General features: G+C 57.0%; 1 protein-coding gene across 1 annotated transcript in view; it reads left to right on the top strand.

Moving 5' to 3' along the window:
* FAM135B (family with sequence similarity 135 member B) overlaps positions 1-16,677 on the top strand; it is a 166,714-nt gene extending 150,037 nt beyond the window's left edge. The window contains exons 12-20 of the mRNA XM_039845904.1: positions 167-321; positions 4,373-6,365; positions 8,236-8,402; positions 9,482-9,573; positions 11,456-11,553; positions 12,650-12,801; positions 15,068-15,178; positions 16,155-16,268; positions 16,472-16,677. Coding sequence (XP_039701838.1) covers positions 167-321; positions 4,373-6,365; positions 8,236-8,402; positions 9,482-9,573; positions 11,456-11,553; positions 12,650-12,801; positions 15,068-15,178; positions 16,155-16,268; positions 16,472-16,677 — 3,088 coding nt within the window. The remainder of the gene's footprint in view (positions 1-166; positions 322-4,372; positions 6,366-8,235; positions 8,403-9,481; positions 9,574-11,455; positions 11,554-12,649; positions 12,802-15,067; positions 15,179-16,154; positions 16,269-16,471) is intronic.
* Positions 16,678-17,693: the final 1,016 nt, after the last annotated feature.

Raw genomic sequence — 17,693 nt, 5'->3', positions numbered from 1 at the left:
ACTGGGCAGGTGGCTGGGAGGAAGGGAAGGGCAGGCAGACAGACAGATGGTGGTTGTGAGTCTGCTGAACGTGATCTGAGTGTTTCTTCGGGATAAAGGGGGACGGGGTGGCAGTTTGAAAGCAGGTACGTCTTCCTTGGTTGATCACCGTCCCGTGCATCCCCAGGATACAGACCCACAGCCAGCTGTCTCTGGAGGTCCGGAACTCGGAGTACCTGGCCACCATGCCCCCGCTGCCCGCAGAGTGCCTGGACATCGACGGCGACTGGAACACCCTGCCAGTCATCTTTGAGGACAGATACGTGGACTGCCCTGCGACAGGTGTGTCTTCTTTGTTCTGGGAAGACTCGCGGATAGGGCTGGGGCCTCTGGGTGCCAGTCACTTGCCCTGTTTGTGCCCCAGTCGCAGTGGGGCCCAGTAGATTAACGAAGAAGTCGTCCGTTACCTCACGGAGGAGAAGCAAAAAGTAAGGTTAAGCTAGTTATTAGAAAGGATTTTTTTCTTCCTGGTGAAATCGACAAATCGGTGTAACAAAAGGGCGATTATTGTGAATATTCCCTCCTCGCTCCTTCTGGGGTGGAATTGTACCTGGTGCCTGAGTGTTTGCACCCACAAAATGGGAGCCGACCCCCCACCCAACCAGAGTCCACGAGCGCTGGAGGGAGACCCTTTCTGATCTCGAATGTGCAATTCAAATACAAAGTCATTTCTAGTGAACTTGCAGAGGCATGCAGTCAGACGGATCTGGCGTGCTTGCCGTATTCGAGGGAGTAGACTGCGTCAGGACGTGGGTTAGTGGATGAGCGGCTCCTTTTAGGGAGAAAAGAACGTGTCCGTGTGTGTCTGTGTGTGTACGCACATCGCAGCGTGCTCTCTGGTGTGGCGCAGTCCGGTAATGAAGTGACAGGTCACCCGGAGAGAGCCCGGTGCCCGCTGGACGTGAGGTGTGTGTCGGTCCTCGGTCCCCTGCCACAGCCCCGTCATAGAAACCCAGCAGACTATTACAGATGACAGAGCCGAAAGGGACCCCTGACCCCCGAGAGGGAAACGCCAGGCCATTTGCTGCAGGTCATATGCATTTTATCATTTTCATCTGTAACAAAAACCTCACAGGCCTTGTTTTCCAGGGAGCACCTGAGGCCCTGGGAGTGTGTGTGTGTCTTAAAGCTCGTGCGCTTATCAAAGCCAGCATTCAAAGCCAGTGTGCTCCATCTCCACACCCCGTGATGCCTGCCTTGCCCTCTCTTCGCGACGTGTTTTAAAACATTCCGCTCGGGTGCCCGTCATTTACATGATGGGCCACTTATACTTCGGACGTGTGAGATTTGTAGGATGTTTCTATAGTCTAGGTGGCTTGTGAGGACAGCGCAACCTCACAAGCGATGTTATTTGGCGCTCAGTTGTACCCTGACATCTAGTGTCCAAACCGGGTATGACAGCTAACATGTGGACTAGCTCTAGTCTCTTAGGCCAGAAGCTTAAAACTTTGCCTTGAGGCTTTGTGTATGTGCGTGTGTGTGCATGTGTGTGCGCGTGTGAGTGTGTACATAGGTCTATGTGCTCGTGTTTATTACAGGTTTATAATTCAACTACAGAAAATTTGAAGAGTTGGAGAAGAAATTTAAAATCGGCACCCCTCATCAGACCGTCTTATATTATCATCATTGCAAATCACCTTCCAGTCTTTTTTCTATGCATATTAGCAGATACCCTAGTGGATCTGAATCTCAGTTCCTAACTGTGAGCGCAATCATGTTGCATGCCTTTATTTTTCGTAACGTAGTTTCACATGAGCTGGGCTCCATTCCTCCTGCAGCGTTAGCTGGAGAGTCAGCCTTAGTCTATCTGGAGCTTCCTGCCAAGCCCTCGCCCCTTTGCCTGTCTCACTGGGGCCTTAGAGTCCGGCACATCTGCCCACGTGGGTTCCTCTAAGCCATGCATCGTCCACTCTATGTCCCATGCATCGTTCATATCTACGCAGAATTTTAGGACCGGCATCTCTTTGTGGCGTCTGTAATGTTCTTGGGATGTGAGACTCAGCCGCGGCTGGGACCCCAACACGATGGTCTCATCTTCCTAGGAGACCCCAGCGCGGTTTCTCTCAGGCCCCGACCACCTCCTCAGGTCTTCTCCCTACAGACCTGTCACCTGACCCATCCCCATCCCCCAAACTGCTTTTACAGAGTTAACCTGTGTCCCCACTCAAAACCCAAAGCCTCGCTCGACCCTCTTGTTCCTTTGCAGTGCCCTGTGATGATTCTTTAATCCCAAGACAAAAGTGTTAGCAAATGTGGAACTATTTTCTTTTTCCCAAAGGGCTTGGTGACCTTAACATGTCTAACTTGCAATGAGGTTATCAGCTCCACATTCCATTCTTTTAATGTAGCGAGAAAGAGAAAAGAGTCGTGTTTCCACATTAAAATAATAGCATTTGTCCGTGCTCTGCTACAGTCCCATGGCTAGAACACCTACTGTGTGCCAGGCACTCACCAGTTCTGTCTGTGTTACCTGTAACCCCTTCTCCCACCCAACCCTCACCTGTCCCAAGGTGTCTGAACGGTTCGCCTAAGGCTTTTACATTTGGCCAGACTGCCTAGATTCGAATCTTTTTTCCAACAATTAGTAGCTGAAATTGCACCGCAGAGTTGTAATTTCTACCCCATAGGGCCACTGTGAGCAGTGGATAGATCCATCCGTAAAACACTTAAGAGCGACCAGCACGAAGAAAGTTATGAACGCATGTCCACGCATACCCTGAGCTAGTATCCGACTCTGAATCCATCCCTCTGAATCAGATCCTTTGCTACTCTCGTTTTTCCTTTGTTGTAGCCGTGAAAGTAAAACGTTGCTACTTGGACAATCCACTTCCTCACCGGGTTCCCTGAGTCCCGTCTCAACTGTCTGCGTTGAATCTGATACGTGTCTTATTTCTGTCCCAAGAATCCACCTGTTACCTGTAATATAAAGTCCAGCATCCTCGTTCGTACAGGGCATGCGGGTTCATCTATACTGTGGGTTCTCTCTGCTTCTCCTGTTCACTCCTTCTCCACCCACATGGGATTGAGCCGATGCCCGACTAGACCGTGCACCCCGGGCTTCTCAGCCTTTGTCCACGCTGCCCCCCTTCCCCGCCAGGTGTGACCCGTTATCTCCTTCTTGGAAGCAGATGGAGTCATATTCTCCAGGCTGCGGCCACGTTCCTTTGGTAGGGGAGCCAGTTCTACTGTACCTGCCTGTGTTTCTCAGCATTTTTTAAACCCCTCAGAGGCAGAGATGGGCACATAATTGCCATCGATCCTTAATCCTCCTCTTCCTAACCCATGGCCTAGTATAGGGCTCTTCCTGTAGGATATGTCAACGTTCCATTTTTGGAACTAAATGACATTGAAATTGCATTTCCTCCCCCCCAACCAATACAAATAGCTAACAAGAATAATAGTCTGTGTTCTGCTGCATTTCTGCTCTATTCTTAATCCGTTTTATGAACACAATTCGTTGACCGTGTGCCGGCCATGACGCCAGCTTTGGGGATATAGATATTCATCTAACAGACCCTTCTGTCCAGTGGAAACACGAAATGCATCACGGATCATAGTCTGGCAATAGACGTGTTACATTACGTATGTGCAGAGATGACCCTGGGAATTTGAAACGGGGAATTGTGAACTTGCTGTAGAGTGTGGGAGCTTTCCCCCAGAGGAAGGGGAGTTTGCTGCGTCTCTCAAGATGCAGAGAATGTGTCCAGGTAAAGAAGAGGTCTCTCCTTTTCCAGCCTTTGTTCTAGTCCCGACCGAATCATAAACGTCACTCAAAGGTGAGAGATGATATAGCTCAGAGTCCCACGCCGTTTTTAAGCACCTCCGTGGTTTATTTCATGGGTAACATTCAAGAATGATCATAATCATTTGACTTCTATTAAAACCATATGGAGGATTTAAACTTTTAAAAGAAACTAAAAGACCAGCCCTTGTTTTTTACTCGGCGTATGTGGAAATGGAAGCCTCAGTGTCCGGAGTTTTCGGGGAGTTTCATCGTGTAGGTGTGAGTGATTGAACTCAGTCCCCAGCCCACCTCCCCTCATCAGAGGGGGTCACCTGTCAGAAAGCCCCAGCCAGCTAATTGCATGGTGGTAGGCATAAGCTATCGAGGGTGTCACCGTGGGTCACATGGTCAGCATGAGCTATCGGGGCCCATCCTGAATACAGAGGCGTTCCTGTCACTTAGAAAATTCTAAGAATTTAGAGGTTATGTCTCAGCATCCAGGCATAAAGTCTAGCCAAATTCTTTATGCTACAATCAAGCATTTGGATAAGTGTGAACATAGATTTTTAAACTATAATACTTTTTTTTCTTTCTTTTTTCTTCTTGTAGGGCATAATTTGAGTGTTTACCCTGATTTTGATGTTCCAGCAACAAGTCCCACAAAAAGGAGTCTAAAAGACAGAGAAGAAGAATGTATTGTAAATAGAAAATCACCTTTTAGGGAAAACCTCGCCTTGCCCACCATGAAAGCACCTCAACCAGACTCTGACGAAGTGGGGACTAGGTGCCCAAAGCCAGATGAGGCTGTGACCGCACCAGGTCACACAGACACGTGTTCTGAGTCTCAGGTGTGTCTGACAGTTGGTGAATTCCAGGACAAAGCGGGTTTGCCCGAGGATGCGTGGCAGGCTGGCCCGGGGTCTGATGTTGGAATGCATTCGCTGGCATATGGGGACCCGCCCGGCAGGAGTCCGGGCCCAGAGGGTGGCCAGGACCCCGCGTGGACCGATGCTGATGTACGGTCCAGCGGCAATATCCCCTGCAGCGCTGACCCCGCCATGGCCACTGGGGCTTGGCACGAGAGTGGGCACTTTGGAGATACCTGTGAACCAGACGGACCTCCGCTACGTGAAGGGGTGGCCGGTGGGGGTCAGCAGAATGCCATCGCTTCAGAGAAGACGGCGCCCCATGAGTCACAGATGCTGGGACACGGGGCTGGCCGGGAGGGCAAGGCCGCGCTGCTAAGTCTGAAGCTCCACCCCGGGGAGCCCGACGAGCCACCCGGCTCGGCTCTGGGGGACTCCTGGGATGTCAGGGCTTCCCCCAAGGACCCTGGCACAGAGGGCCGGGAGGAGCTGGCGCTGCTCTCGGGGCTCATCAAGCGGTCATCTTCCGTCATCTCCGATTCCGGCATCGAGAGCGAGCCGAGCTCTGTCGCCTGGTCCGAGGCCCGAAGCCGGGCCCTGGAGCTGCCCAGTGACCGGGACGCCGTGCACCAGCTGGTCCGGAGGCACGCCCTGCACCGGGCCTCCCTGGGGGGCGGGCACACAGAGAGCAGCACGAGCCTGCCCAGCGGCGCCCAGGCGTCCCTCACCTCCATTAGCTCTTTGCCCTTCGAGGAAGAGGGGCGGGAGGTGGAACTCACCAAGCTGACCAAGTCGGTCTCTGCACCCCAGATCAGCAGCCCGGAGGAGTCTGCTGAAGATGTGGGCGCCGTGCGGCCCGTGGGGGGTCTCGCCGAGGCCGCAGCTGTGCACGGCAAGGGCGCGGATCCTCCGGGACCCTGCCTTCGACTCGGCGGTGGCTCCGGAATCCAGGACGCTGGGGTGGACTGTCCTCCTCCGGACGTGGTTTCGGGTGCTGACAGCCGGCAGGGCCCCGGGGACACGGACACCTGCACAGCTGGGGACAGTCATTCTGACTCTCGAGGACCCTGTTGTCTGGATGGCAGGACCGAGAACCCTCCAGGTGTCGAAACTAAAGGTCTTAATTTAAAAATACCGTGTATCGTAGCACCGGGACACCCTGGGGACGGACCTTGTCCCGGAGCACCAGCGGGGACGCCTAAGGACACGTCTGCAGAGTCAGGTGTGGGGGAAGGAGCTGTCTCTGACAGCAGCAGCTCAGACGTCACGAGCCTCGCTGGACCGGGCTGTACGTCAGCTCCCGATGCCATCGGCCCGGATGCAGCAGGCCAGCGAAGCGTCTCGGGGGATAGAGCGTTTGGCAGAGGAACTAGCCCCTTCCCGGAGGTCGGCCATGGGGCAGGCTCCGTGTGCTCCACTCCGGCTCACGCCAATCCCTCCCAGGTTTCGGGAAGCCAAGAGCCAAGGGCAGGCACCTCCGTCATGGCGTCCCAGCTGGCCCCCGCCGAGACCTGCACTCCAGACAGCCTGAGAGCTGTGGCGATCGTCAACTTGTCCGTGTCTTGCACGGCCACGTGTCTCCCTTTCTCGTCTGTGCCCAAGGAGACCCCGGCCCGGGCTGGGTTCTCTTCCAAGCAGACCCCGTTTCCCATCACGCATCAGCCTCTGGGTTCCTTTGGGGTCGTCCCCACCCGTCCCGGCAAGGCGGAGGAGGACGCCGGTGGGAGGATGTTCAGGTAGGCCAGCCGATGCTGTAGCCGGCCCAGGCTCTCCCGCGTGCCCGCGAGGGTCTCGATTTCACGCTCATGGTCTCAAAATGGAGGTATCCGTTGTTTTCTCATTTCAATGAAGTACTATGTTCATGTCGTTCAAGTCAGAAACAGAATAAGGGAGTAAAAATTACCAGGAAGCCCAGCTCTCAAAAAGAGACCCCGCGTGAGTTGTTCTCACATCTGCATCTGTATCTATATTTTCTTTTTATGGGAAAATGTGATAATTCTGTACAGACTAAGTGTTTTTCAGCTTAATATATCGGAAACATCTATGATTGAAAATCGATTTTTGCATTATCATGTTAATTTTTAAGCAAGATTCCATCGTATTGATGTAGTATAGATTTTATTAACAAACTCCTTCAGAGATGGCCATTTAAGGGTTTTTAGTTCAGTTTTTATTATACTCAGTGACCTGTGATGCGTGTCGTGGGACCTCTATCTTTGCACGTCTGAGACGGCAGGTCTCTAAAGAGCCCTTGGGGAATAGGTTTGCCTCCTGAGCCCCTTTCCTGCGGTTCTGAAGCTTATCATTCCTTTTGCAATGTCAGAATCCACCCTTTCATCCTTGGGTTGGGTTTGTATCCATACTTCTCCCCGACCTGTAAACTATATATTTGATTCAGTATATTATAGAATCATCTTATCAAAGCATCTCATCTTATTTACTCTTTTGCAAATGCTAGAGAGTTTCACATTCCTGACATTCCCAAAAGAAATGGCACAGGCCAGGTATACTTCATTCTGCTGCTTTACACAGAAGAGTCAATAACTGTTAATGCACCCACGTCATCAGTGTAACAGATTTCCAGTGCCTGGCCACTGTTGACCTGGCTGTTACTACACTCACAGCCTGACAGAGAGACAGAGATGAGGGACATAAATGAGGGCAGTTGGGTAAATGGGGTGGTTCGTGTGCCACAGCTGAGCCAGTGGGAGAAGGATGTGATCTGGCTGGGGACAGTGAGTGCGAATAGAGACGGTAGCCAGGAGAAGATTTTTGAAGATGACATCTAAGCCAAAAAGAAAATGCTAATGACATGCTAATGAGGATATGGCTAGTAATAGGTAACATTGTTATACGATTTAATCAGTTTCAAGTACAATTCTAAGTTTCATAAATTACATCATCACTTAATACGCAAAGCAACTTTATCGATTAGATAACGATGCCATTCCCCTTTTACAAATGAAGCAAGGGAATGACGAGCGGTTAAGCGGTTGGCCCTCCGCTAGTACCCGTCGGGGCTGAGGTTCTGACCTCGGCAGTCTGACCCCTGAGCCCATGCGCTTAACGACCACCTCGTCCGATGACCAGGCAGAGAACACAGTAACCGGATGGGAAAGGCATTTCTGACGGATAGAGCCACATGCGCAGAGGCACGGAAGCCAAGCAACATAGTTCACGCAGGGAGCGATGAGAAATGTGCTCTTTTTTGAGACTTGGAGATGACGTTGGAGAAGTCGGTGGCAGCCACGCCACGGTGTCCTTGCCGGCCGGGTTAGGATGCTCTCGCTCTGGGGCTATCGTGTTAAGGGTTTTGTGGGTCCCCGGAGCTGGATAGCATCTTGGAAGTCCCGTTCAGTGCAGGGGCCACATAGAAATCCGCAGGACCGAAACCAGTCTAGCCTCCGGTCTCCCCGGGGCGCTCTCCTGCCCCCGGGTTCGGAACAGGGCTTCCCTCGCTAGCATCCCGCCCCAAGGGCTCGTACATTGTATTCAGCCTTTGCCGCTCGGCAAGTCACTCCATCCCTCCTGCATCCCAGCGCAGCTCATCTCCTGTTCAACTCGGAATGCACAGCCTGGCTTGCGATTAATTAGTGTATTCTCCAGTTTTTATCAGGCCAAAGAAAAATTTAAAAAAGAACTGAAGATTGATGGATTTCTGTACAGTGACTTATCTGTACTAGCTTCTGACATACCGTATTTCCCACCAGAGGAAGAGGAAGAAAATTTGGAAGAGGGGATTCACCTGGTAGTCTGTGTCCATGGCCTGGATGGTGAGTTCCAAAACGGCTTCCACCGCAAATTTCTGTGCTCTGAACAATTTATCATATCGACGGATTCACTTGGGTCGGGTCCTCCTTCAGCAAGTGTCAGTTAGTGACCGCGGGGTGACAGTGAGTACACGGGGTCCAGGGAAATGGCACGGCCTTGCTCCCAAAGAAAAGATCTTGGGCACGAAACTCTGGTGAGAGAGAAAATGAAATACAGAGATGAAAGAAAGGAAGGGTAGAATGAATGGAACAAAGGGAGTGAGGGAAAGAAGAGGCTGGGCTGTGAGCCGCAGCCTCGGGTCCTGCGCCCTCACGCCTCTGCCTGCGACGGCCACGGAGGGACAGGCGGCCCCCGTGGAGCCCACCCGTCCCTGGCTCCTGTTTTCGAGGTGACTAATCCCGTCATAGATCACTACGCCCCGACTGGCCCGTTGGGGGCCCACTGACCGCCCGTAAGTGGCAGAACGAGTCAGTCTCTGTACGAAACGAGACATTTAAGTGGGAGGGCTTGCAGATGTCACATTGTTCCACATCAGCCACTGACCGCCACCGCTCACTGACCGCCCCGAGTGAACGGAACTGGCTGTGGGAGAAGCGGGAGGCTGCGTGCCTCTCGTCTTCCTGGGCACGGGGTGATCACAAGCCACGTATGTGTGGCTGGGGGATGTCTTCCTGGAGGCAGGATTTGTAGAGACCCGGCCGATTGCGTGCATGCGCGTGTGCGTGTCTGTGCGTGTGTGTGTGCGGCATGTGTGTGCGTGCTTATGCGTGTGTGTGCGTGTGTCTGTGCATGCGTGCGGGCAGGCGTGTCCAGCGCATGTGTGTGTGCGTGCATGTGTGTGTGTCTGTGCACATGTGTGTGTGTGGCGTGTGTGCGTGTGCACATGCGCGTGCGTGTATGTGTCTGTGTGTCGGGGGGCCTGTATGGGACTCATGGGTTCCGCTTGTTTGACTTGTTTTTATTACCTGCTTAATGGAAAACGGGAAGTGGAGGGATGGGAGGAGGAGGGAAGCGAACCCCTAAGGTGCTGACTTTTGCACGATTAACTGCGGGTGTGTGGCGGCTTACCTGTCATTTGTAGGCAACAGTGCAGACCTCCGGCTGGTAAAGACCTTCATAGAGCTGGGCCTCCCTGGGGGCAAACTGGACTTCCTGATGTCCGAAAAGAACCAGGTATGAGACAGAAACATCGGCGCTGAGGGCATCCCTGAATCGTGTCACCCCCCACCCCCAGTCCCCGAAAGTCCCAGGGCAGTCTGTGGACCCACAGCAGGGAGGGGACCTTGCTGGAGAACTCGAGCCCGGCACTCGGGTGGTCTGGGGACGGAGGGCTCATCCCCTGCTTTGGGGCGGGTGAGGGAAGAGGAAGAAATGGGAACAGGTGAGTCAGGTGACTGGGACCTTTCGTCTGCACAGGGCGTTAGGGTGGGTGACAGCTCGCGCGCTCGTGATTTGGGTGTCTGTGCGTCTGCACTGGGGCTGTCGCCGACGTCACGTAACCGGTGGAGCTGGGTTATGACCCCTTTACAGTCAGAGGCGAACTGTGTGGTCGAAGCAGAGGAGAGTGTAGAAATCCCGTGAGTGGCGGGTGGGCCGGGGGGAGCGTCGTGGGTGCCCAGCCCTGGGAGCCACGTGCAAGCCAGCACCGGAAGGCGGAGCCTCGCCCGCCACGCTCAGCGCCCGGGTCCGCTGCCGTCACTGGACGCCTGCGGCCGTGCGGCGTGGACAGTCCCCGTGGCGGTGCGTTGGACCTGGACACCCTTAGCTCTTAGCCTAACTGGACGGGGGGTGGGAGCGTGGACGCTCAGGGACGATACGTTCCACGACACGGTGCTGCCTCCCGAAAGCTGAGGGTCTCGTGAGCGCGCAGAGTCGCGCCCCTTCGAATGCGCCCGGCCTGGGGAGTTGCTGAAAAGACCCTCGTTTAAGCCTCCCGTGACTTCCAGGGCGTCGTGATCAGCTCGGCCACCCCTTGTCTCATAATCCACGTTCCAGTCGTAATGGAAGGACGAGGGAACGGCGGGAAGGCTAGTGGGCACGAACTCGGCTCCTGTCCCAGTGTGTGGCAAATATTTCGCCTGATTTTTAAGCCGACGCTAAGGACTAGTTTACATTACTCGCCTTCAGGACCTAGGAGGGGGCTCAGGCTCAGACCCACAGCACGGGTCCTGTAGCCGGGGGGCGGGCTGCAAACGCGCTTCTTTCTTAGCCCGTGGATACTAAGAAACCGACCAGCGTCGATGGCCGGTGTGAGACGGGCCCTCGCGGCCTCCTCTCTCCCGCCCCTTCTCCCCCATGCCGGCGAATACCCACGAAACCCCTTGTCCCCCGCCGCGGCTTGGTGGGCGGGTGGACGCCATGTGGCCCCGCGTGCGGGCGGCCCTGCCTGGGAGAATCCGCTGTTCTGTGCCGGCCCCAAGTGGTCTTCCCTGCGGCCCCCGTCTGCGTTTCCAGGAGCTGGTCTTTGAAGTTACAGAAGCCAGTCGAGCTGTCATCTCTGTGTCCGCCCCTCCAATATCCAAAGACCCATGTGTCATGTCTCCTCTTCCTCGTAGGCCCCCAAGTCCCCCGACTACCCTGCCTAGGACACGGGTGGCCATGGGGTCCTTCTCAGAGCTGGCGTCCGCCCTCTGCACACGGCCTGATGACACGGTCTCACGGCCGTGCTGGGGGAGGGGCAGGGACTTTGGAGCCAGGTGGGCTTGGGTGTGACTCCCGGCTCAAGCACCGTGTCACCTCTCGGAGCCTGTTTCCTCCTCTGTGACGTGGGACAGTAGTACCGGGTGTGCGTGATGCTAGGCACGTGACGCAGCAGCAGGCAGCACATGTGCGCGACTGCCTGTCTCTTCCATTCCCCCTTCTGTTGTCAGTGCCCCCCACGGGGGAGCCTCCGGCGTCCCCCCGTTTCTCCTTTTGAGCCCCAGCTGCGGCCCCACTGTTTGAGGCCGAGTTCCCATCGGTCAGGCCGGGCGCGCGCCCACAACGTGCCGTGGCGTCTGGCGGAGGAGCCGGGCCTCGCCGCAGCCCCAGCCCTGTCCCCTCTCTCCCCCTCCAGATGGACACGTTCGCGGACTTCGACACCATGACGGACCGGCTGCTGGACGAGATCATTCAGCACATCCAGCTGTACAACCTCTCCATCTCCCGGATCAGGTAAGAGGAGCCCCCGGGACGTTCGTGCCGGGGGGACGGGTGACGCCTGAGCGAGCGTGTGCCGTGTGCGAGGTCCGCACGCCGCCTCCTGTGCCCCCGGGAGGGGTTGACGTGTGGCTTGTAGCGGAGCCGACTATCTGCCGAGTGGCAGCGAGTCACAGGGCCGCTGGGCACACGCACACCTTCCGTAGTGTGTGCCCAGGAGGACAGCCCTCCGGTGGGTCAGTGGCAGGGGAGCTGGACTTGACCGGGCGTTCCCGGCCGCAGACTTCTGCTCAGCACTCACAGGTGTGAATCCCAGCTCTGCCCTGGAGCCTTTCGCAGGCTTTCTAGGTCCCCGGCCACCGTTTCTGTCAAGCAGGACAGTGTGTCACGTAGCTGAACGGACTGCCCGCCTCACAAGGGTTTCTGCTGCTGTCCTGCCGCAGTGGCAGATGACCTGGCTTGCGTGTTTAGATGGTCAAGGTGACCGCAAACAGCACGGCGGCGAGTCCTCGGCGTGTGTCACCCCGTTCAGGCCTCGGGGATAAAGCAGCACACCCTCGTTTCACAAGTGGGGACTCTGTGGTGGGGGTCAGAGTCGAGGACGCAGCGCGGAGCAGTGGGGAGGTGCCTGTCCCGTGCAGCGGGGTTTCCGTAAGGCCACGTGTGCCTGGGGACGACGCTGCGTCGGGCCTGTGGGTCCGTGTCCCCAGAGGAGGGCTGTCCACCCACGTGGCTGGGCGCAGGCAGCTCGACACATTCGCAACGCGTGGCGGGTGTAACCACAGAGGTAGACAGGCGTCTGGTGGTGAATGGCCTCGTGAGCCGGGCTCAGAAGGGACCCGGGGGGACCGAGGACACGTGAGACCAGACAGGGCTGCTCCAATAGCACAGAGCCGGGCAAGGCAGCCACAGGCCCCTCAGACCGCACCGGCACCAGGCCTTCGTTCCTGCGTCCCCGCCTCAGGCCTGACGAGGCCGGCGTTCGGAAGCCTCGTGCCTGTCCCCTGACTCTGGTGGGAGCGGGGGCAGCTGACCCTTGGGGCCCCGACGCGGCAGCGCCCGGCGGCTGGCCCCAGCGTCACCCTCACCTGCCCCGTTTCTGCCTGAGCAGCTTCATCGGCCACTCTCTCGGCAACATCATCATCCGCTCCGTCCTGACGCGGCCCCGGTTCCGGTATTACCTCAGCAAGCTGCACACCTTCCTGTCGCTGTCAGGGCCTCACCTGGGGACCCTGTACAACAGCAGCGCCCTGGTCAGTACAGGTAGGCCCCTCCCCCGTCCGGTCGCCAAGGAATCCATTCGGGGGAGGGGCGGTGACGCGGAGGCTGGCGTTCTCGGTGGCGGGACCTGGGCTGAGAAAGATGTCCTAGTGCCAGGCGGGGCGAGAGCCCAGACGTTTCCCGCGATCTCGTCTGCTTTCAGCTTTTTGGGGACAAAAGGGTGACGTCCCGGGGCCCTGGCTGCACGCGGCTGACCAGGCGTGGTGGTGTGCGGGGGAGAGCGTGGGTCTCGGTCCGTTCCGGCTGCTGAACAAGTTCACGTAGACGTCGGGGGGCGGGCAGGGCCCTTATAAACAGCAGGCGTTTATTTCTCACGGCTCCAGAGGCTGCACGTCCAAGGTCAAGGCGCTGGCAGGTTCGGTGCCCGGCTTCCTGCTCACAGAGGGCCGTCTTCCGTGTCCTCACATGGTGGAAGGAGCCAGGGAGCTCACTGGGCCCCTTTTATTAGGGTGCTCATCCCTTTCTGGGGGCTTCTCCCTCACGGGCTAATCCCCCCAAGACCATGCCTGCACTTGCCATTGTACTAAGGGCTTGGTTTCCAGCATGATGTCTGGGGGACGCAGACGCTCAGACCGTAGCCCCGAGCGAGAAGTCTGGGGGCGGAGTCCGTAGCAGTGAGCTTTACACCCTGTCACTGCCAGGGCCAGCCCGTGGCGATGCCCTGACCCAGGCGCATGCAGAGGACTGGCCAAGACTTTTAACCTCCATGCTGCTTAGTTTTCTCGTTTTAGAAATGGAGCTAACGTGTGCATGTGAATGATATGTTTATGACATGTACGTACACGTGTGTGTATGTGCGAAGCCATGGATGTCTATGAACATATAAGTTACACATGCATACGTGTGTATGGTGTGTGTGCATGTGTGTGTGTGTGCGCGTGAGTGTCATAGCACCATTGAGGATAAACGTGAGAGGGGACAGAGCATGTCGCTGGCGTACAGGACCGTGCCTCTTGCTGGGACGCACGGCCCCAGCTCCGAGGCTCGCCCGGCTCCTCTGAGCTGTGAGGAGGTGGCATCGTGGGTAGGGGAGGAAGGCTCGGTGACTCTTCCACCACGGGCAGAGCTTCCAGGATGGGCAGAGGGCAGGGCCAGGTCCGCATGCAGAAGGGAGAACCGGTGTGGGCAGGAACACGGAAGCACGGCCACCTGCAGGAGGTCCTTGGTGACAGAAATGCCACAGGGTGACCTGGCGGGGCAGCAAGCTCTAGCGAGGGCCCGATGACAAAGAGGCTCGCCGACGTGGTGGCTTGTTAGATGAACCCCACACTGCAGGGCCCCTGCCAACGGGCAGTGACCGTGGAGGGGACGTGGTTTGGCGTGTGTCTGCCCAAGGAGGTCGCTGGGTTTTGTATAATTATAAATAGTTTGGTAAATCACGTTCCTTCTTGGTGAAGACTCTGGCGGTCCCCGACTGCCCAGTCCATTACGTGGCATCTAGAGTCACCTCCGCTAAGCTCCCCGCTCCGTGCCCGCCTCCCGGGCCTCTGCCAGCTCCCTGCACACACCTGCCGGCTTCCCTCGCCTGGGGCGGGCAGACCCGTTGGTTTGCTTTTTCGTTATTTTGAGGACGCCGTTTGTGAATGTGAGTGATTTAGAGTCTTTCTATCCATCTTTTCTCACAAATCAGGGAAGCCACCTTTGGACAGAAACGAATGATTTAAACCACGTTTAATTTTTTTTCCCAGTTGTAATCTTGTGCCGTTACGAAAAATCTTAAAGAGAGATTGCCGATAGTTCTTCCGGTCTCGCCTGCCTAGAGTAATTTCGTATAGTGCGTCGTACTTATCTTCGCCTGCATGTGCGTTTACGTGGCAGGAATCATGACAGCTAGGCTCACTGTGTCGTGTGCATTTCTTCGCATTTGTGTCAAATTTATTTTGTGTGCGGTTGTGACGTAGTACTCGTCGGTGCTGGCGTCAGCATAACTGCACGTGGATGGACAGACTCTGAAGTGTGCGTGGGGGGGTCTGTCCCGCGCCCGGATTTACGCCGGGGCCCGAGGGAACTGGAGGGCGCGGAGACTCGGAGGAGTTCCGTCGCCACTGCAGTTTGCAGGACGATGTTACGTCCCTGCCCCCCGTACCTAAGAATACAGACGCCGTCTGACGCCGTGTTTGCTAAAATGCCTGCTCCTCTCTTCTTTTTAAGGTAACTGAAACCCCCAGTCAGACGCGGATCTCGCCCCCCGTTATTTCTGCTTTCTTGGTCTTGTGTGTTTGACTTTGGTTTCGTTTTGTTCCCCGAGGCCTGTGGCTCATGCAGAAGCTGAAGAAGTCCGGGTCGCTCTTGCAGCTGGCCTTCAGGGATCACGCCGACCTGCGCAAGTGCTTCCTCTACCAGCTTAGCCAGAAAACAGGTGAGTGGCTTCCGCTGCGGCACCCCGGTGCGGCCCGGAGCGTGAGCTGGAGACCCACCACCCCTGCGGCCTGGGCCGGCTTCACTATGCCGACTCACACGTGGGAGGGGAGGAGCGGGGGCGCCCAGCTCACTCTTCACTCATCGGGAGGCCAACGGGGGCCCAAGCCCTCGGCCGCGCCTGGTCCGTCTGCCCCACGGTGCGTGGGGGGCACCATGGGTGGGCGCCAAGGTGTGTGCGAGCGTTGTCTCCGCAGAGGAGCTGTAGCCCCCAATTCCTACCAGCCTTTTAATTCGCTAACTGCACAGGCTCGGGCCTGTGGGCCAGCTCACAGCGCCTCCACCCAAGTACAGACCCATCGACGTAAAGAGCAGATGGACCTGTTTACGTGCACAGTGTGGAGGGAGGCGGGTCCTTGCCAGCGGGCCCGTGGCACACCTCCACCCGCACCCGCAGCAAGGACGCTCCGAGGTGGGGGAGTCCCCTCCGGCCGTGGGAACGAGCACAGGACAGCAGGGGTCTCCACGTCCCATGAGGGAGCAGAGAGGCCAGCGGGTTGGCTCGCGCTGTCCTGCCGAGCAAGCCGGCCAGCCCAGGGTCTGTCCCGTGGTCCATCAACTCATAGGCACGGACTCTGCCCCTGTCCCCGCCTCCCTGGGCGTGAGCCTGGCACGGCCACGCTGATGCGTGACCTCGGTCCCTTTGCCACCCATGTCTCTGTGTGTGAACTGAGCAATCAGGGTAGAGAAGTGAGGGGCCCAAAGCCCTCGTCTTCCTGCTAAGGCGTGACAGCTGTGGCGGAGCAGATTCTTCCTGCAGCCTCTCAGACCGGAAGGTCCCTCCGCAGTGACACCGCCCGTGTGTCGGGCCTCTGCTCGCTTTTCCTCTCTCCGGGGCACGTTCGTACCGGGTGTGCAACCCGGAGGGCATGCGTCGGGACTCCCCAGGTGAAAGGCACACGCCTGGCTTGTTGCAGGTCTGCAGTATTTTAAGAACGTCGTGCTGGTGGCTTCTCCCCAAGACCGCTATGTGCCATTCCACTCAGCCAGGATTGAAATGTGCAAAACGGCCCTCCGAGACAGACACACAGGTGAGTAAGCCGCGTTAGACACGCAGGTGAGCCGCGTTTCCGTTTCGCGGTTTGACAAGCGGAAGGAGACCCGTGAAGCCGGCCCTGTGCTGCACGGCTGAGGGGGTAAGAGGGGGGGTAGGGACCCCGTTCGCTCCCGGCGATTTTCTCTAGGCCCCTCTGCTGAGCTCGCCCCGACATCCTGTCCGCTCCCCTCCTCCCAGGGCCCGTGTACGCGGAGATGATCCACAACCTGCTCAGCCCCCTGGTCGCAGCCAAGGGCTGCACTCTGGTCCGGCACAACGTGTTCCACGCCTTGCCCAACACCGCCAATGCCCTGATCGGCCGTGCCGCGCACATCGCTGTGCTGGACTCGGAGGTCTTCCTCGAGAAGTTCTTCCTGGTGGCCGGACTCAACTACTTCAAGTGAGGGAGGGGCGGGCGCTGGGGAGCACGCCAGGGCCGGGGAGGGGCCTGGAGGAGCCTGGAGCACGTCGGTGAGCGGAGACCGGAGACCGGAGAGTGCAGTCCTCCGCTCCTGCGGGGTGGGGCTCGGCGGGGAAGGCGCCGAGGTGGAGGGTGGGGCGGGGACCGGACGGATGTTCCAGGTGCTTCCGTTTTGGAGATGCGGGGAGGCTGGACCAGTAGTACAAAGGACGACAGACTTTGCCCGAACCCGCCTGGCCACCTGGCGTCTCGCTCAATATGCTTTCTAGGGAAAATACGAGAAAAACGAAGAAAACGGTCCTCGGGGTCGGCCAGCCCGCCGTCTTCAGCACCGCTGGCCCACAGAGCGAGCGCTCCGGTCTAAGTAGATGTGTCCAGTATGTTCCCAGCTCATAGCTTTATCATTTTCGATTAAATTAAGTGCACACAAGCATTTCAGAACTCAGGTTAACCTCTGCGCAGAGCGAACACACCGTGTAAATACACCCCGGGGAGACGCACCGCGCCCCTTGTTCAGGAAGACGTGATGCCCATCCTCGCGCCCTCCCCTCGTGCTTCCTCAGCAAGGGGCAAAGGAAAGCTCTGTAAACTCCAGTTTTATCTCACGACGGCGGTGGGTAGGGCCATTTAAGGTATGGCGGAGGGCAGAGGTGATGTCGTCGGTCCAGGCTCGTTCCAAAGAGAAATAACTAGAGGAAGAACGTGGTGAACTCACGGCTTCACCTGCTTCTCCAGACTTTCCCTATGCACAGCCCTGCTCCGGAAACGATTTTTATGGCTCTGAAATCTCTGTCTGCGGTAGGGGACGTGGACTTAGACCCAGGCTAGCCGAGGGGGCCACTGAGTGAACACACGCACACGTGAAGCTCCTGCTGGTGTGCTTCCAAAGACGTGCTATGTTAGCGTTGGATGCCACTGCAAAAAAATTAAAACCATTAATGTGGCCAGCTGCTTCTCCTCTCCGCAGAAGGAGACAAACATCTGACCGGAGAAGTGCTG

The sequence above is a fragment of the Pteropus medius genome, unplaced genomic scaffold, assembly GCF_902729225.1.
Source record: "Pteropus medius unplaced genomic scaffold, Ma_sr-lr_union100, whole genome shotgun sequence".
NCBI lineage: Eukaryota > Metazoa > Chordata > Mammalia > Chiroptera > Pteropodidae > Pteropus > Pteropus medius.
Note: the sequence above shows the minus strand (reverse complement) of the source record. Positions and strands in the feature narration are given on the sequence as shown.